Source organism: Pecten maximus, chromosome 1 (assembly GCF_902652985.1).
Source record: "Pecten maximus chromosome 1, xPecMax1.1, whole genome shotgun sequence".
Taxonomy (NCBI): domain Eukaryota; kingdom Metazoa; phylum Mollusca; class Bivalvia; order Pectinida; family Pectinidae; genus Pecten; species Pecten maximus.
In genome coordinates, this window is record NC_047015.1 from 37,035,783 (window position 1) to 37,057,377 (window position 21,595).

Sequence of the window (21,595 nt, forward strand, 5' to 3'; positions counted from 1 at the left end):
ACTTTTTCCAATCAAATGTGTACAAAAATATTTCCCTTATATCTCAGGTGAGAATGAAAACATTTCTTCCAATCTTTCCATTCTGAAACCTTCAAAACTCCTAGTTAGAACAAGACAATGGAGTACAACAAAGGGTATTGTCCCCAATTGTTCTATCAGGAGTTCTTGATACATGTACCACTACCTTAACAATTTGGCACAAAATAAGACATGGCTTCAGTACTCAATTGAGTAAAAGAAATTTCTCTTCATTTTAAATAATTCTGCCTTCTAATCTGACTCATCATAAACAAAACATGGCTTACTTCAGTGAGTATCAAAGTTCTGTCCACAACAGGATGACAATGAGGCTTTAAGTTTGAGTAAATATGACTTTCTCCCATTTCCACATCCCAATGTATTAAAACTACCAGTGTGCAGTGTACAATACTGTATGACCTAATTAGCCCACCTACCCCTATAGGTCACCCCCACCTTATTCAGGAAAATTGGGTGGGTGTGCTTATTTTAACACATGAAAAATTCTCTTCCTCACTGATCTGCCTATAATATAATCTTCAGTCTTTTAACCAAAGTCTCTAGATTGTTTTCGTTTCATTAAGGTATGTAAATGGAGAAAACAAACCCTTTTTTTTCACCCAAATTCACACAGAATTTTTTCTCTGTACATGAATTTATTGAATGCACCCCTTTTGGGTTTTTGTGTGCTTACCTGGTATTAGGTCAAATACAGTAGATGGCTTAACTCTGATACTAGATAAAGACCCAGCAAGTCCCTTTGTTCTTTGCGTAGAGAACAAAACATTATGACCACTCTCTCATATTGCATGTACATGTACTTTCAAATTCAAAAGAACACAAAATTGATGTGTCAAATAGAGTAAATAGTAGATGCATGATATTTTTGACACTTTTTTGTAAGTAAGTAACAAATCAGTAAATGTTGTGATATCTGTATTATAGATAAGTTTACCTGGTCGTCCTGACACCCAGCCATTGTGGAATCATCCGTACCTATTCTGTGACGAACGAGACAAAGCTACATTGTTCACCCCTGGTGCTGCCTTAGTCCTAGAGTACTACATTGCCACTGCTGGTGAGAAAGGATTTCCAAAAATATTTAACTTTCCAAAATAATTTCATCTTCATTTTTGTGATAATTTTAGTTCAATTCCAGTTTAATTAATCAAGTTCTTTTTAATTCTAGTTTAGTTATCTTGTATAGTACATGTCAGTTAAGTTTCAATGGAAACAGGATTTTAATGATGGATTGTTGTTTATTTTAGTATTGATCAGTGTAATATACCATAGAAAAGCTAGAGTAGTGTAATCACTAATGTGCTGTGGATTGGATATTTATCAAGGAGTTGGCTTTTTTGCTTTGAATCATATAAGTAGTCTTCTGCTTGCATAAATGATTGAACTTGAAATTAAAGATGTCAGCTTTATTAGCTCACCTGTCCAAAGAGAAATTAAGCATATTCTGTGATGTACGTGGTATCTGGCATCAATTTTTTCTTCTAAGTAACTTCTCATTGACCAAAAGAACCAGGATCACGATATAAGGCCAGAGTGTGCTAGATTGGATGATGGGCTACCTGAAGCTTCCATAATTGAACAACCTTGACCTACTTTCAAGGTCACATGGGTCAATTGTGTAAAATCACATTAACAAAAGTTGTCATTTTTGTGTGCTAGTTGGAGAAGCATTTTAAAAATAACTCATTATATATGAGACTTATATTAATTGTTAAGACATTTTTTTGTATGTGTCAGTATTACCTTGATTTTTGAATATTACTGTATGTTGTGTCAGTTTGGTTTTATGTTAAATGTTTCCATGTGCCATTAAGTATTTCTCCAAAGTTTTAACACTTATAATGTAATATTTGGTATGTGTCAGCATTTCGTTAACGTTTCTTACAGTTTCCGTTCCTTCTAGTACAAGTGCAAGTTACACTGGTTTGTATATGGTCATGGGAAAATTGTCATATATATACACTGTATACTCTTGAATTTTACTCTCTTAAATAAGTGTACAGTCAACATTCTTTGTGTGTACACTCTGGGTTTTTTTGTGTGTTAAAGCTCCATAACATAAAAAAATATATTGAAGTAAGTGAATTTAATCTAATTTACACAATACCTTTGGAAATCTGCATTTATTGATGAGCTCTTTTCTCTTAGAAATTATTACACCACTGTATCAGTGAATTAAAAGTGAGGTTACAGTCATGTTGTTTTTCATGTTATGGGCTGATAACATACATTTTTGAAGCCATATGCAATGAAAATACTTGTTACAAATAATCATGTTATCTTGAATAACACAAGACTAAAGCCTTATAGGGGTTACCAGTAGAATATTATCTTTGTCTTATTCAAAGATTTTTCGTTTTCAAATGTACTATAGGATGATTGACTGTACACATATTTGATTAACAGATTTGAAAGGAAATGAATATATATACCTTTGATTAATAATACCAATCTAGAATGTTGAACCTTGAGATAGGATATGTTGGTTTTTACCTAGTACTTTATACTTTTTTTTCAAAGCTTTGGTCCTTTTTATAACGACAACTATCAAAGTACTGAGAGAACTGAAAAGTATCTGGTTTGTTGAAAACAAAAATGATGAACAAATCACATTCAGTTATAAATATATATTTCATAAATGGTTTAGAATTTTACTTTCCAGAATGTTCAACCTTTATGCTTGAAATGTTAGATTTTATGTATTCTTTTCATACTTGATTTCAAAGTTATTGCACTTCTAAGTACCGAATCAATAGTAACAAAAATCAAAGTACTGAGAGTACTGAAAATATAAAATGATACCAGTATAAACATGATGCTAAGGCATGGACGCTCATTTTACCATATGTTAAGTTTGTCAAATGGATAGAGCATTTATTAGAATTATATTGCACAGTATATAAGGACCATCATAAGAATATGTGACAGTATGAACATGTTCACCACTGTCTTCGTAAAATCAATTTCTCTTCACTTGGTTGAGCAACTTAAGTAACATGGCTGCAGATTGACATTGGAAAGCTACAGAAAAAATGACTCATCTAAGTCCTAAATATAACCCAAATAAAATAGCAAGGTAAAAATGAATTCGTAGAGACATTTCATGTGTGAGACTATATGGGAATCTTCTGTTTACATTGTCTGTCAAAATAACATGTTGGTGTCAGTTATTTTCTAACTTTATGTGTTGATGCAGGTGCAAAACATTGAACACTTTTGTTACCAATATATATAAAGTAATATGTATAATGTGTATAGCATGCATATATCTATTCTCTTTGAAATGTATTTACTTGCAAATTGTAATAACAGCTATTTTTTACAAATGCGATTTTGTACTCAAGGTTATTATCAGGAAATTTTGCTGATTAGAATTTTGAAAAATATAAAGGTTCGATATGAAAATATACAAAAAAATAAAATTGTAAAGGTTTGATATGAAAATTATTTCACTTTCATAAATATCATGGCGTGTTAATTTATCATCTATATTTGTATTTTTTTTTACTTTTAAACTGTTACAAATGGTATAAACGTTTCAACAAACAGTTTTATAGGTATGAAAAGAAAATCTGACAAGTCTCCTAGTTTTCCATTTCTGTGAGATTTTCCTTCCCTTTTGAATTTTTCTTATGGATTTAATGTTTCTCTTACTCTGTCTTGTAATAAACATTAAACAAAATTCCTTATTTCGAGTAGCTTATTCCTACTATCCTATTTTCTATAAAAACTTGATTATTAAAAAAAAATAAAACAACTACCAGCAGTTCTGATATGTAGAATGTGAATTTAAATGTAAGATCATACAGGTATAAAGTTTCAATTTTAATGGAGTTAAATGCTTATTTATTCTGATTTATTTCTTGCTATATTGAAGCAGATCAATATCTGTGTAAATTTTGTTTGTTATTGAATATTCCTTGATTAGATTAAAAGCTTTATACAAAATAAACAGGTTTTTTTTACAATGAGATCACACCCTTGCAGAATGAGGGATCAAGTCAAATTTCAGCTTGAAATTAGGAAGAAGAATTTATGTTTAAATTTGTTAACACATTGTGTTTAAATATCTTTACTTGTCCTGATTTGTAGCTATGTCTGATCAGTTCTGGAAAGTCCGCAGCCCAATAGGCTACTCAGCAATCCAGATGGAAAAGGATTTATATTCAGAACTCACATCACCGCGGGCGAAACATGGCCTCAGGTTGGAGGGCGTGCCTATTCAGGTAGGACCAATTTTAAGTGACTTTCACTTGACTTGACAGGTTAGGTAAAGTTACCGTTGACACTACGACATTTCATTTTTTTATGATACAAATGTAACAATTGTGTAGTTATAATTTCAAGCTGAGTTAGTAAATGACCTATATCACACAATGAATTGTAATATGTCATACTTAAAAACTTTTAACATTTTTTTTCCAAAATAGAAAAAGACTGAGAAGAAAATTAAATTTAAACAATGACTACTGACCTACTTAGTTAGGTGATACCCTCTCGAATCCCTTCAAAAAATTCATTTATACTCGTACTATATATGTGTTGGTTCATATTGTTTTTGTCTAAAAGTGATGTAATTTATATACATGTGTATACAAGGGCTGATTGATAAGTTGTGAGCCTCGTATTGAAGAATTTGAATTTTGCCGGACATATTGTATTACTTTTCAACATCCCTTCAGTATCTATACACTTTTGCCAGCTGTGTTTAAGGGTCTCAGTGCCACTTTTATAGAACTTCTTTTCTTGGCTGTTCAGAACGTCATCCACTGCATGTTAGGGTTAGGGTTAGCATTTGGGTGCCTGGAATTGCTGTTTCGATTTGGAAATAGAAGAAAGTCTGATGGAGTGAGATCAGATGAATAAAGTTGATGCTCAATCAATTTAAAGCCACAATCCTGAATGGCAGCCATGACAATGACACTCTTTCACCCTAACCCTAACCGATTTTGTCCTGTTTGCAGAAGCAGCTTGTCTTGTTTACTTTAGAGCGCTACATCATCGATATAAACTTACCAAATGAGACCAATCCTTGGGTACATTGCCCTATATAGTCAGAGAATAGAAGGACTTCAACAAAAAATATCCTTGAGTACTGCCTTCAATACGAGACTAACAACTTATCAATCATCCCTCGTACATGTATATTGAAGCGTATTAAAAAGTGATTTTAAGTTATATAATGAAGAAAACAGCTAGTGCATATCAGAAATACAAGTCTGTATGATTTCAGTTTCTAGACGAGATATTAGCAGAATATGAGGTGCAGTATTTAATGTTTGGGTGGTTTGCTGTGTACATACGTGTCTGTGTGTGTATTGCAAAGATTCAAATCTTTAAATTTACTTTATAATAGATATATGCATGTAAATACATTTCTTATTTTATATCCTAAATATAAATTCTATTTTAAGGAATAGTTTGAAAACGAATAGCTGTGAAAAATGCCCTTTCTTACAAAAATCGAAGTTTTTATTGAGAAATTGAAAGGAATATGTTTGTATTAAATTTGAATTTCAAGTTAATGTTTGTGTGTTGTGATGTTGAGAATATATTTAATATGAGTAGAAAATGTAGTAATAAAATTGGTGATTAATGTGTCTGGGTACCTTATTGGCAAATATTCCGCTTTGGGTTTCAATTTACTTTAATTTAATTATGGGTACTGATGTTCCTCAGTCCAGGCAGAGCTAGAGGAACTTTACCTATAGTGTCCTGCTTTAGAGGACTTTGAGTCAGCTACTGATACATGGTTATTTGAGAAAGCAAATAATACTCTGTGTCATAATGTAACACTTATATTTCAGACATGGAACCATTTGAACATTTTGGTTTTCAATACTTAAATAATATTTGTTTATGCTGACATTAAGTGACTTCAATTACTTTACCATTAGGCTTTGTGCTGGACCAGCTGGTGTTTTCATATTAACTGAAATGTTTTATATAGAATTTTTGTTTGAAACTGAAAATTAAATGTTTGGCTGATGCTATTTGTTCAGAAAAAAGCCTTTAGAAATAAAATAATCAATTTGATCTTATATGAATAAAACTTTTACCTATCGTTTCTCCATCAGACTTTCTAAATTAGTTTTGATAATATTTTTTCTTGTTTATTTACTGTTTGCAGTTTAGGTTTATAAAACAGGTTTGTAAAGAAAGGAACAATAACATCAAGGGATTGAATTACATGTATTATAAATGATGAGGCAAATTTTCTCAAATATTTTTTCAAAGTCAATTTCAATTTCAAATATTGATTTTAGATCAATTTATCAAGTCGTAAACGTGATTTTATGTTTATCCTTAATTCAATAAATTGCATTTTACAAATACATGTACATTTGTATTATCAATATTTGGGAAAGTTTACCTCACATTGTACTCTTTAACCAAAATGTGTTTGATACACCTGATGGGGTTATTGTATCCAGGATTAAGCTCTACACTACGCCATTAAGTATCATTTTTTAAAAACTTGTTTATTATATCATATTCATAAATATTTTTCTCTATCCGAGTCAAAATTAGAATATGCTGCTTCAGTATAGATTAGACACTGAAAAGTTAATTTTGAAAAAAAAAATTCTCATAGTAGTTTCCTAATTAATATTTATGTAAATTCTACAACACATATGCAGTGTCGAGGTTTAGTTAAGGCATAAGATTAGTGCTATCTATTTTATTTAATATGCAGTTTAAATTCAAATTCAAAATTATAATTAATTTCATAATCAGTAGTGAAGTATTGAACTGCTTAATTCGAACAAGTTTGATGATGACTAATAAATCCATGTTTAATTATGTTATAAACACACAATACAATGGACTGAGATTGTTAAGGCTATGCTTTTCTATAATGGTATCACTATTTCAATGGTGTCTTGACATTTTATACATTTGATGAATGTGCTCAGCTTCTGGGTTTGGCTGGTGTACAAGGAGTCACACAATTATTCATTCGTTCAATATGGTTTCACTCTTTACTTTGGAGAATAGATGGTTGATTTTATTTTCCTTGGGTCTGACTGCGTGAAATAAAATTTGTGTTTGGCATATTGTGATCTATTTTATGACAATTGAATTATTTCCCATGTTATAAGACTTTAATGGTTTTTTTTATATATATTTATTGAGTATGTATTCTATATATGATCATGAAAGTCTTTAACACTGTTGTCTACTTGTCGTCGTTTTTACTTGTCGTCGTTTTGTTGTTTTAATCACCTGTATATACCATAAAGCTAATATTCAACAAATCGATCAACAATTCGACAATGTATTAATCAATAATATATACGTGTCCTACTGACAATAATGAAATGCATTAAAAATGCATTTACATCAAATGTGAATATTTGAATTACCCTTTATTCAGTGTTGAAATGACCTGTATTCAATTTTGAATTACCCATTTAAGCAGCATTCAGTGTTGAATTGCCTTATTCTCTGTGTTGAATTACGATATATACTGCATGATTTTCTATATAACTCTGTGTTGAACTGCCCAACATTCAATAAATACATAAAAAGTAAAAATGTGTATAAATTTCAGAAGTGATTTAATTTTTATTAGATTCTTGACATTCTGATAAAAATACTTGTGAGCAATTATGACTTAAGAATCCTATTAGAAATGTTTGTATACAAATATACTACAAAGTGTTACTATAAATCTTAAACGTTTTAATTTTACACCAATAGATGTCATAATCAAACGAAGTAGTCATCTAATACTGTGGGACCAATGTTAATCTGTATTTTAAATTACAGCTTTAAAGAATTGAAATGATTTAAGAGGTGCTAGTTGTGAGACATGAAGCAGCATTGACATCATTTTAGTTTCAGTTTTGTAAAACTATACCCAAATGTTCTATTCTGGTTGAGGGCAATACGACCAATGAAACCATTGTACAGAAGATACAGCGGAATTATAGTTCAATAAAGGAATACTAAAGCATTCTCCAGGCTCCGTGAAAAACTTAAGAAATATATAAGATTGTCAAATGTTTAATTATATTTAGATTTTGAACTTGAGTATTTGATTCTCTTTAAGGTTTTTAAAGATGTGCTAACTGTAAGTTTCTATAAGCATTGTATAGCTGCATGCACCAGTATGGTAGTCTTCCTTGTGGTGAAGTTTTATCAAATCAACACCACATTAAATATATACATTTAACTCTGCACTTCCTTACTGACAAACTATTGCATGTTCTTGGCTCCATTTCTTTGAAGTAGCAAACTTATGTTTAAAATCTTTTGATATATATTGATAGAATTGGTTTTCTTTATTTTATGTTTCTTTTATAGAGCTGAACTATATATATTAAAATGAAGTTATTTATTTTAAAGAAAGTCATTGCTTTTGAAATTATCCGTTTTTTACTTAACTTAAAAAGCAACATTTTGTGTGGATAAAAAGATATTATTTTGAAGGAAAAGAAAAAAGGAGCCAGTTTTCACACACAATCCTTACTAGATTAAAAATATCAGTGTCTCATTGACATTTAATACAATGCATGCTCATTTGTTCCATAGTTCTACACACTCACCTCCCTGATATATCTTGCACAGCAAACAATTTTTTTCTGATTTTCTAACTGCATGTTATACTAGATCTGCATGCTTAGGACGGGTGTTTACTGAAGTTACTCTGTCATCCATAAATATTGTCTGGGCTTTTCCTCCAAATGCCGTGCACCAATTTTGATGTAATTTTTTTGATGAACCATAGATACATCTCATTCCAACATGGTCAAATAGTGTAACTTTAAAGCACATAAACATAAGATGATACATCGTGTATTTCAAGAATTGTTACCACTGAACCATAATGGGGGCTTCTGATTGGTTAAGTTAGATATTGTCTGATTTAACTGAAAGTTGGTATACCTGTTTGGGTCTTGAAGAATAGCAGGTCAAAGGGTACTATTTTCCCCAAACAATGCATGACTTTTGGTTGCCATTGTAACCAACAGAAATCCTGTGATGAGATAGATATTTCTTTATGGCAGGTATACTCCTTTGATATATGATCATAGATTGAATTTTGTCTGGACAACTCCCCCTACAGTTTTTTTTTTGAAACTTTGTGGATTGTAGTCATTCCATACTGAAGTTGGGTATCTGGATTGATTTTTTGTATTATTGTTTGTTGACAGAATTTTTCTTCAGACAACTCTTCTAGAACTTTTCCTCAAAACTTCTCAAAACTTTTGTACTCAGCATACATGTTCTCTGAAGTTGTGCAACTTTGCTGCTGTTTTCCTCAACCTTAAATGACCATAGCTGTTGATACAATGTTAAACAATACAAACCAAACCTCCCTTTCCCTCATTTTTGAATCTATTAAAAAGTGCATGAGGCAGAACGGGACTAGGGGTGGATTGGAGAGAAGGAGGTATTATTTAGCCATCCTGGCAACAGGGGACTTCACACTTATTTTCTAAAGAAATTTCTTGAACTCATCTAGGAGTCATGAGTATGGAAATTCCAATCCTTGTGGAATATTACATGGAGCTTGTGTTTCAAACACAAAGTATTGAAAGACTTTTTACCTTCATACCTATAAATCACTAACCTTTTTTTCTTCTTTGTGTAGAGACAATAATCATGATCTTCTTTGCACTAACTACAAGTATACTGCTGTGTTTGCATAACTTCCTAGATTCTTAGTCTGTGCCTCTCTGTCTTCTTTAGTTATTATCCTATTAAATGTGATTAATATTTTAAGTGATGCAGAAATAATCAGGTTTGTGATAAACTTAATTATTATGCTAATTTGGTCATCTAAGAAAAAAATTCATCTAAAATAATATTTCATAATGAAGATGATTTTTTCAATTTTTGTTATATAATATCATTAAACTTTTTCTTCTTCTGTTGATTGTTTTAAAAATACAAGGATTTTCATGCCATCAACTGAACAGCGGTGAAAAAAGTTCACAGTGAAAACAGTTTCTACTTTTGAGAAAAATATCAATTTGAAATTTTCTGTATAAGTGGTTTTTTTTTTGGTAAAATTGTATTTATCAAAGTTGAAATGCTCATGATCAGTAGGAAAGAGCTAATAATAAAGTATGAAGACTTTATCATTACCTGTTAACTCACTGTAGGGTGAGGAAGTGGAGGATATAAACGGCGACCCTCCTAAGGTTGGCATGGTGCTGCGTCTCATCACCACCACAGTAAGTCTGCAATCGTAAAAAAAATGGGAAAAATAATCACATATTTGTGTTTCCAGTCCAGAAAGTGTTTGAATAAGAAAAAGCACTGAAAACTCTATGAAATACTCGCCCTCCTTGCAAGTATACTTGAATCCAGTGTAAACAATGTCCTTTAGAAGAATGTAGAAGAATGAATAAGACCAGGTGTTCTGAAGGATAACTATTTTGTTTCATCAACAGTAACCTATATGTAAATGTAGGGGAATATATCAAATGCCATGTTCTCAAAATGAGAACCATGAGCAACAGAACCATTTAAATAATAAATAGTGTTAAGAACCCAACAATAATTTGATCTAGATGGTGTATTTGGTGACCTGAGATATGAGATAACATTGGCATATTTTACATTTCAGGACCCAGATACTATGGTATCCTATAGTGATATAGACGGCCTTCCGACTCTGGACTTGTTCCCAGATCAGTCGGACACCTACTTTCGCACAACCCCGGATGTATTGAAGGTGGAGGGAGAGGAGGGTAGTGTTCACACAGAAGGCTCAGCTGTCACAAAAGAGCAGGAAGAAGGTAGTGGGGAAGAATCAGACGAAGAAGATACTGATACAATCACTGGTCGACTCATACCAACACCTCCAGGTGGGGGATATTACATGAGGAAGCAGAAGAAAAGGCCACTCTCTGTAAGTACTCAGTACTGGTCGTTTTAACTTCAAGCAATTCTTATGGTAAATCACATGTAAATCTCTCTTGCACACTTTTTAAACATTTCCTAGTTTTACTTTTATTTAGTATCAAAGTCCTTGTATATTCATAAGATTTATTCTTAAATGTCATTTTACCTTTATTTCCACTTTCCAAAGCTCTCTCAGACTTCCAAGCTCGATATCTGTCTTCCTAGTTCCTCTCCAGTCTTCCCAGCTCCCACCCCCCCTCTAGTTTCTGTAGCTCCATTCCAATGATGCTAGCTCCACTCTAATTGTCCAAGCTCCACTTCAGTCTTCCCAGCCCACTACAGTTTTCCAAAGCTACTGCAGTCTGCCCAGCCTACTACAGTTTGCCCAGCCCAGTAGTCTTCCCAGGCTACTGCAGTCTTCCAAAGCTACTGCTTAGTCATCTCAGCTACACTAAAGTCTACCCAGCCCACTGCTATGTTTTCTACTCTACTCCAGTCTTTCCAGTTCCACTCAATTCTTCCAAGCTCCACTCTAGTGTTAATAGATCCACTACGGTCTTCCCAGCCCACTGCACAGTCTTCCCAGCCCACTGTTCAGTCTTCCCAGCCCACTTCTCAGTCTTCCCAGCCCCATGCACAGTCTTCCCAGCCCACAACAGTCTTCCCAGCCCACTACTCAGTCTTCCCAGCCCACTACTTAGTCTTCCCAGCCCACAAGTCTTCCCAGTCCACAACAGTCTTCCCAGCCCATTGCTAAGTCTTCCAAGCCCACTACAGCACACTACAGTCTTCCCGGGCCACTGCTCAGTCTTCCCAGCCCACTACCGTCATACCAGCCCACTACTCAGTCTTCCAAGCCCACTACAGTAATCCCAGCCCACTACAGTTTTCCCGGCCCAATACAGTCTTATCCAGTCTTTCCATCCCACTACAGTTTTCCCAAGCCCACTGCAAAGTTTTCCCAGGCTACTGCTGTCTTCCAATCCAGCTGCTGTCTTCCAATCCAGCTGCTGTCTTCCCATCCAACTGCTCAGTCTTCTTTCTCGGTTCCACTACAGTCTGCACCCAGGTCACTTCTCAGTCATCCCAGCCCACTGACGTCTTCCCAGCACACTACAGTCTTCCCAGCCCACTGACGTCTTCCCAGCACACTACAGTCTTCCCAGCCCACTGCTCAGTCTTCCAAGCCCATTACAGTCTTTCCAGCACACCGCTCAGTCTTCCCACCCCACGGATTAGTTTTTCAAGCCCACTAGTCTTCCCCGGCCACGGCCCTGTCATTCCAGCCCAGGTGCCTTCCAAGCCCACTACACTTTTCCCAGCCCACTACAGTCTTCCAAGGCTACTGTAGTCTTCCCAGCCCACTGCTATAGTTTTAATTCTGCTCCAGTTTTTCCAGTTCAACTCCCGTCTTCCAATCTCCACCCTAATGTTCATAGATCCACAGCAGTCTTCCCAGCTCCACTCAAGTCATCCTGTTTCCACTCTAGTCTACCCAGCTCCACACTAGCCTTGCCATTCAACTCCATTTTTAGGTCATCTGACCCGAAGGGTCAGGATGACCTATAGCCATCATGCTTCGTCCGTCGTCGTCCGCCGTGCGCCGTGCGCCGTGCGCCGTCCGCCGTCCGTAAACTTTTCACATTTCAATCTTCTTCTCAAGTTCCACCAGTGGGATTAAGCTGAAACTTGCCTGAAATGATCCTGAGATGGTCCTGACCAAGTGTTGTTATTTTTCGGGTCAGTCCGAAATCCAAGATGGCCGCCATAGCCGCCATTTTGAAAACACATTTTAAACTTCTTCTCAAGTTCCACCAGTGCTGTTGGGCTGAAACTTGCCAGAAATGATCCTGAGATGATCCCGACCAAGTGTTGTTATTTTTCGGGTCAGTCTAAAATCCAAGATGGCCGCCATAGCCGCCATCTTGAAAAACACATTTTAAACTTCTTCTCAAGTTCCACCAGTGCTATTGAGCTGAAACTTGCCTGAAATGATCCTGAGATGATCCCGACCAAGTGTTGTTATTTTTCGGGTCGGTCCGAAATCCAAGATGGCCGCCATAGCCGCCATCTTGAAAAACACATTTTAAACTTCTTCTCAAGTTCCACCAGTGCTATTGAGATGAAACTTGCCTGAAATGATCCTGAGATGATCCCGACCAAGTGTTGTTATTTTTCGGGTCGGTCCAAAATCCAAGATGGCCACCATAGCCGCCATCTTGAACAACACATTTTAAACTTCTTCTCAAGTTCCACCAGTGCTTTTGAGCTGAAACTTGCCTGAAATGATCCTGAGATGATCCCGACCAAGTGTTGTTATTTTTCGGGTCGGTCCAAAATCCAAGATGGCTGCCATAGCCGCCATCTTGAAAAACACATTTTAACCTTCTTTTCAGGTTCCACCAGTGCTATTGAGCTGAAACTGGCCTGAAATGATCCTGATATGATCCCGACCAAGTGTTGTTATTTTTCGGGTCCGTCCGAAATCCAAGATGGCCGCCATAGCCGCCATCTTGAAAAACTTATTTTAAACTTCTTCTCAAGTTCCACCAGGGCTGTTGGGCTGAAACTTGCCAGAAATGATCCTGAGATGATCCCGACCAAGTGTTGTTATTTTTCGGGTCGGTCTGAAGTCCAAGATGGCCGCCATAACCGCCATCTTGAAAAAACACATTTTAAACTTCTTCTCAAGTTCCACCAGTGCTATTGAGCTGAAACTTGCCTGAAATGATCCTGATATGATCCCGACCAAGTGTTGTTATTTTTCGGGTTGGTCCAAAATCCAAGATGGCCGCCATAGCCGCCATCTTGAAAAACACATTTTAAACTTCTTCTCAGGTTCCACCAGTGCTATTGAGCTGAAACTGGCCTGAAATGATCCTGATATGATCCCGACCAAGTGTTGTTATTTTTCGGGTCTGTCCGAAATCCAAGATGGCCGCCATAGCCGCCATCTTGAAAAACTTATTTTAAACTTCTTCTCAAGTTCCACAAGTGCTATTGAGCTGAAACTTGCCTGAAATGATCCTGATATGATCCCGACCAAGTGTTGTTATTTTTCGGGTCGGTCCAAAATCCAAGATGGCCGCCATAGCTGCCATTTTGAAAACACATTTTAAACTTCTTCTCAGGTTCCACCAGTGCTATTGAGCTGAAACTTGCCTGAAATGATCCTGATATGATCATGACCAAGTGTTGTTATTTTTCGGGTCGGTCCGAAATCCAAGATGGCCACCATAGGCGCCATCTTGAAAAACACATTTTAAACTTCTTCCCAAGTTCCAGCCGTACTATTGAGCTGAAACTTGCCTGAAATGATCCTGATATGATCCCGACCAAGTGTTGTTATTTTTCGGGTCAGTCCGAAATCCAAGATGGCCCCCATAGCCGCCATTTTGAAAACACATTTTAAACTTCTTCTCAAGTTCCACCAGTGCTGTTGGGCTGAAACTTGCCTGAAATGTTCCTGAGATGATCACGACCAAGTGTTGTTATTTTTTAGATTGGTCTGAAATGCAAGATGGCCGCCATATCCGCCATCTTAAAAAACACATTTTAAACTTCTTCTCCAGTTCCACTGGTGCCATTGAGCTTGAAATTGGTGAGGATGTTAAGGAAGGAGTGCCAACAAAGTGTTGCTATTTTTTCGGCCTTGTAAAAACTTTGGCATGTCAGGAATGGCAGCCATTTTGTAACATGATTGCGCAATCATGGTTTTCCTGAACAACACCTATTTCAAACTTCTTCTCAAATTCCACTGGTGGGATTCAGCTCTAACTTACCAGAAATGATCCTTAGATGGTCCAGACCAAGTGTTATTATTTATTGGGTCGGTCAGATATCCAAGATGGCCACCATGGCCAACAGTGCCACTATATACTTGCTACAGAGAATGCATACTACAATAATATAAGGGTTTTAATTTAGAGTCAGATGACCGTTAAGGCCCCTGGGCCTCTTGTTCCCAATTCCATTCCGGTCATACTACATCCATTCCAGTCATCCTAGCTAAACACCAGTCTTCCCTGCCCCACTCCGGTCTTCCTAAGCCACTGCAGTCTTCCCAGCCCACTGCTCAGTCATCAGAGCCCACTACAGTCTGCCCAGGCCACAACAGTCTTCCCAGGTTACTGCAGTCTGCCCAGGCCACTGCTATCTTTTTGACTCTACTCCAGTCTTTTCAGTTCCACTCCAGTCTTCCAAGCTTCACTCTTGTGTTCATAGATCCACAGCAGTCTTCCCATGTCCACTCAAGTCATCCTGTATCCACTCTAGTCTACCCAGCTCCACACTAGCCTTGTCATTCAACTCCAGTTTTTCCAACTCCATTCCAGTCATCCTATATCCATTCCAGTCATCCTAGCTCAACCTAAGCCTTCCCTGCCCCATTCCAGTCTTCCTTGCTTTCTTCAGTCTTCATTTTTATAACTGTTGATTCCATTGCAGATTTCAAAGTCCCTTTCTTCTCTTGTCTGTTTTTCCTGTCTTCCCAAAAAAGAAATGAATAACTAGTCTCACACCATCTTCCTAATTTGACTTGTTTTCCTTTCTTTACTCCTTCTTACCTTCAGTATTTCACCCTTGTATTCTTGACCTTCAATACACAACTTCTTTCCTAGTTCCATTTCTTCTTAGTAGTATGGCTTTCTTCTCAGATGCACAAATGTACATGTTTTGCCAACCAATATTGGTTTTCTCTGAGTACTCTCTAACACAGATATACATCTAGGTAATAAGCAGTAATTAATATAAATCGATAGAACTAGTTTCTTAATTGTTCTCAAATTAAGATAAATGATAAATATATTTGCTTTTCTAGCTTCTTTCCAACTCCCATCCCAAATTTATGCATCACAAAGTTTACTCTTGTTAACTAAGCTTTATAAATCTACTCCAGTCTATAAGACCTAGCATTCTTACTTCTGATTCAAATCCTTCCATGTATACCACTGCATATCTTCTCAATATCACCGATCCTATCTTCCTAATTCTACCCAAGTGCAAGCTCGTGTCTTTCATCTACATGTAGGTCCTGGTCTTTTTGCCTCAATACCTATTCTCCATAGCATAACTTTAGTTTACATAGCATAGCTGTAATATTGCAGCACATTTATAGCATACTCATAAATGTGTTCCTACAAGGGCTGATTGATATATTGTGTCTCATATTGAAGGATTTGAATTTTGGTGGGCAGATTGTATTATTTTTCAACATAATCCCCTTCAGTATCTATACAAGTTTGCCAGCAGTGTTCAAGGGCCTTAATGCCACTTTTATAGAACTCCTTTTCTTGGTTGTTCAGAATGTCATCCACTGCATGTTAGGGTTAGGGTAAGGGTGCCTTAAATAGATGTTTTCAGTTTTGGAAGCATGTGAAAGTCTGATGGGGCAAGATTAGGTGAATAAGAGGAATGCTCAATCAATCAAAGCCACAATCGTGAAAAGCAGCCATGGCAATGACAGACTTTTTCATCCTAACCCTAACCCTTACCCATTTTGTCCATTTTGCAAACCACATGTCTTAAATTGTTTACATTAGAATGCTAAAATTTAAATGAGACCAGTCCTAGGGTGCACGGCCCTATATTGCCAGAGAATAGTGGGACTTAAAAAAGAAAGTCCTTGAGTACCACCTTCAATACGAGGCTCATAACTTATCATTCAGCCCTCGTATGTCAGCAATATGAACAGGTGTGCCAGGTGTAGAAACCATCAGCCCTCGTAGATCCATATTTACCTGTGTGCTCATCACGTCCATTCCACATAGAACACCTGCTACTATCAAACAGTCTCTTATGAGCTGTGTAGTATGTTCTGAGGTTCCAAAATACCAACAAGTACTTAAAGCTAGATCCCCATAACCTTCTACACAGTTTCATTTCATTCTAGTTTCCTTCTGCCGTCCAAAATTTGGCAAGAGTTGTCATCATCAGAACTGAATTTAGTGGTCTGCAGTTCGGAAATATTTCCCCCGATATATGGCAAATTTTTAAATTTCTGGAAAAAAAAACTATCTCAGTACTTTTTGATTCCAAAATTCCAATCCATGAAATTTTTTTTTACAGTTAAACATTCCATCTTTTTCCTGTCTTTGCTATTGCATACAGTGTCAAATTTAAACCTCCCCCCCCCCTCCCTATTTTTTTTGTGATGGAATATTAGAAGATGAGCATATTTGGTCATAAGGTAGATTTCATTTATACTTATGAGGATTAAACCAACCTACACATGATTTAAACCATTAATGAATTGTGTGACAATACTTTAAATATGTCTCTATGTACAAACACAGCCCACAGTGTTTTACCAAGTCCATAATGATGTTGGAGGGGAGGTAAGCTACACTACTGCATGAAGTTCTTTTATGTTTGAGGAGTACCATATGATCTAACAGAAGTGTTGTTCTGTGTTACTTATTTTGGCTTTATGTAACACTTAACTGATCGTTGCAATTATGTATTTACAAAATTCATTATAAGAGGATAAAGGTATTTATCATTAATGTGATGTATTGGTTGTTTGATTTGTAGCATTACTCATATACCCCAGGCATGTTGCTGTAATTTAGTGTCAAGTGTGTAATTATTTATTATTAATTTTGTGTTTTATTTTGATTATAGGTTAACAATTTGCAGGTATAGATAATCGAGCAAAACTAGTGTTAGCAATGTGTTTATATTTTCATTATTTTTTTGAATATATACCTGTACATGTATTATGCTTACCCCTGCAAGGCTGGTTTTGTTTCAAATACATGATATTTTCCTTTGCTTTCTCCATGAATAGCAGTGAGGATGGGAGTGAGGGTGTACTAATTTCTCTGCTTTTATGTGACTGGTCATTACAATTATTTATGAAACATAATTTCTTGGTATTTTCATTTTATTTGAAGTGTAAACCGTTTTGAAGTTAATTTTAAAGTCACAGGTATTACATGATGAAGGTTGAGTAGACAGACATATTTTGTTGTTACATATCTCAGGATTAAAATGTGGGCCATACATCAAAACGACTAAAGTCACTTATATTTTTTGCTCCACTGAGCATCGCAGAAAATTACTTCTTTAGCTGGGCAATCAACACTTTGATCATCTGCTGTTATGAGCTGAATTAAAAGTGGCTAATGCATCATTATTTTATTTTTATTTTCAAGACCATATTAATCAATTGAAGTATGTTCTGCTCAATGAAACAATGACTTACATTCAAATTTCAGCATTGTATATGAATATCATTATCCCTAAATTATCAAATAAACTAAAAAATAAACCAGAAAATAACTAATCTATTTTAAAACATTTCAGGATTAGGTACTGCTAGGTTAGGATAAAATAACAAATAAAAACATAAGCTGAAATATATCTTCTTTTTTTCAATTTTTCTCTCATCATTTCTTCTTTTACTGGTTTAGATTACTTGTTTTTGATATCATCATTTTCTTAATAAATAAGAAATCAATAGATCAAAAGATCAATTTTTCACTGTAATCTTTCATTATCTACATGAATTAAAATGAATAAATACCAAACATTTTTTCTAGAAATTATATTTTTCATCTGTTTTGAAATGGTTTATATCACAAAGTATTAATGCTAATCAGTCATCTGACCAGTAATATAGAACAGACTATAACGTCTTGAGACATTTAAAAGGAACGGATAGGGGTGGCATGAGTTGAGCTAGATCACCTGTTGAATCGTGAAACGGCTTGTTTGGGGTAACCAGGCGGCCATAGGTAAACAACTCTACAGGTAGTCAGAAGGGGTAGCCTAGGGAAGAGTTAATTAACTTACCTGTGTGTCCAGGTAAAACATTAAAGAATCACCAGCAGGGCTTGTTTCCTATTGATTTCTACCCGTGTGTGATAATTTCAGCCCAAGTTTAGCTTAATGATTGGAGACCACTGATAGTAAGACCACAGGCCAGTTATTTATTAGTTTAGATTGGGCAAACTTTGACATTTATAACTGTGTGGATTTCACCCTGAGGAGCCTCTCACCAAAATGGGATCTTTTCAGTGAGATATATATACATACACCATTCTGTGTAATATCTCTTATAGACTATTTGTAGAACACTGATCTTTGGCAAGGATATTTGTCAGCCATATTTTCCAGCAAAATGATTTTGAGGATTATTCCAGTTTAGACGAACATTGATCTAGTGTACCTGTTTTGGATATTTAGTGTGTATCTGTGGACATTTTACTTTACTTAACTTTTGGGGCAGTATCTTATCAATTTGCCAATAAATTAAGTGGAATTTTAATTGAACTTGAGATAAAATTTCCAAGATGGCTACAATGTATTATCGTCCATATACGGCCGAGGTAAGTTTGTAAGATTATCTGTATCATTAGTAATAAGTGACATTAAAGTTGTGTAAAGTCCACAGTGCATTATATAATGATGTTGATATATTAATCATGATTTCTGTGTTCATAAATCAACAGTGATCAATCATTAATTGATTAATTAATCAATCATAATGTTATAACGATGGAATACAAATTAAGGCCACAGGCCTGATTTTGTTCTTCTTGAAATCATAAACATTTGAACAATAACTAACAATCAGTATTCAACAAAGTATAAACATTGCTAATTTTTTGAAGTTATTTACAAAACAATATTGAACTTAAGTCTATAATATTGATAATTACAAATTGTTGAGTAAGCTTTTTTGGTTATATGAAATACAATTAAAGAACATGTAATTTTATTTGGACTTGAAAACACTCCTAAGTACATGTATCTGACATGTACATTGTCCCTGTATTTGAGGGAGAGCCATGATTATAACTCTTATTTGTTACCTTTAATTGATAAGTTTTTTTTTATAATACAATGTATTACAAAAATTCTAACAATCTCTCCCTCCCCCTCCCCCTCCCCCTCCCCCTAAACCCCTGTGTGTACAGGTATAGCACATTTCCTTTAACCATACTGACCAGGTAGCTGAGGTTAATCGGTCAAATGATATTTTAAACGTCTGTTTATACAGTAATATTTACATAAGTTAAATCAGAATAGGGTAGTTCATTTCTGACAGTAGATCAGTGTAAGGGATTATAAGTACCTTAGAAGGGATACAGGTATACAGATTATAGACTTAGAAGGTGATTTTGTTTGAAGATTATATACACTGTTATATGAAGTTATAGGTATAAGAAAAAATTTAAATCCTGGATGTTATATAAAGTATCAATAGAAATGTATAGTGTTGTTAGAATGATCTGGGATTATTTAATTGTTGGATCTCGCTACAATTTGCATACCAATTATGAAAATATTTTTTTTACAAAACAAAACAAAGTGCCAAAAATAAATTGAAACCACACAAATTCTATGATCTGTGCAGATTGATGTGTATGATTAATTATAACAGTAAAGACATACAGGAAATAGATATTGAATAATTCTATTGATATATATCCTTCTTAAGCACGATTGCATACACAGCTGAGACGACAGCTATTTGGTACATTCAGTATACACACCATACCAGGTGATATATGGTATGTTGTAACAGTCAGGTATCCAGTGCATGCAACAACTAGTCAACATGCTCACAGAAACATCTCTGAATTATTCATATTGAAGGCAATCATTTTCCTACAGGGCCCATAAAATAAAAAGAAAGATGAAAAGGTACTTTAGGAATTGAAACCTTTTCCTTCCTTTGATTAACACATGTACAGGAAATTTCATAAATGTACTGGTGAATTTTTGTGCAGAGAAAATTGATTATTTTCTACGTTGTATTGTTATGTAAGTGACAATATTCATAACTTATTACAAAGTTTCCTTTATAAATAAAGTGTTAACATACAGGGTTTAGAGACCAATAAACATAAGTAATTGTCTATGGGAACAATCGGTGTCTGCAGATACTAAGAGAGAAAACTGTTGTAACCAATCTCTATGGGAAATGGGTCTGGGACACGGAAAATCAATGTTCGACAGATGGAAGAGGTAATTAAACAAAAATTTTTAGATTTTCTTTTTCAAAATTTTTCCCAGGGATATCTTTACATACAATATAGATAGATATAAATTTAATTCAAAACATTTAAAATTTTGGTTTCATTTTGCAAAATACATAATCTTCGGGTTATTCTCAAATATTTACATGTACACTGTACTTAAATTTTATTTTCAGTCTAAAAAAATTCAGAATTAATTCAACAATCATTGCTTCAAAATGGTTAGAGCTGTCTTGGATTTCATTTTGAATGTAATTGTTGTGACTTTTACAGCCGATTAAAGATGGTGAGATGCCACCCCATGGTGCTGTAGACTCGGTGCTGCCAGACTACCAGTATGTGTTTGTAGACCCCCAGGGTAAGCAGCATGCTCCCCGGGGCCGACAGCCGAGTCCCACAGGGCGCGTCCCCAGACAAGCACCAAAAGGTGCACCTCAACAACACAACGCACCAGCCGCTTACGCAAAGTATGCTGCTCCTGTACAGAGGTAAATACTTAAACATATAAAGTCATTCTCATGCATAGTAAAATGTTCTAGTCTCCTGACATTATTGGAAAAAAATTACCATACTGTTTTCTCATACATTTCAATATACATGTATTAATGTTATATGGTAGATTAATTTGTATAATGATTAACTTGTATACTTATTGTCCACAGTGTAATCCTTGGAGTTTCTTACTAAACAAACCAGTCATTTATATACAT

The 21,595-nt window shown here is 35.1% G+C and overlaps 1 protein-coding gene across 2 annotated transcripts in view; it reads left to right on the forward strand.

Moving 5' to 3' along the window:
• LOC117332257 (coiled-coil domain-containing protein 33-like) overlaps positions 1–21,595 on the forward strand; it is a 47,798-nt gene that overhangs the window by 17,079 nt on the left and 9,124 nt on the right. Inside the window, exons 10-16 of one of the 2 annotated variants that reach the window (XM_033891144.1) lie at positions 964–1,096; positions 4,132–4,265; positions 8,096–8,116; positions 10,155–10,226; positions 10,622–10,906; positions 17,193–17,234; positions 21,159–21,373. In XM_033891144.1, coding sequence (XP_033747035.1) covers positions 964–1,096; positions 4,132–4,265; positions 8,096–8,116; positions 10,155–10,226; positions 10,622–10,906; positions 17,193–17,234; positions 21,159–21,373 — 902 coding nt within the window. The remainder of the gene's footprint in view (positions 1–963; positions 1,097–4,131; positions 4,266–8,095; positions 8,117–10,154; positions 10,227–10,621; positions 10,907–17,192; positions 17,235–21,158; positions 21,374–21,595) is intronic. The other variant, XM_033891151.1, reaches the window with a different exon arrangement.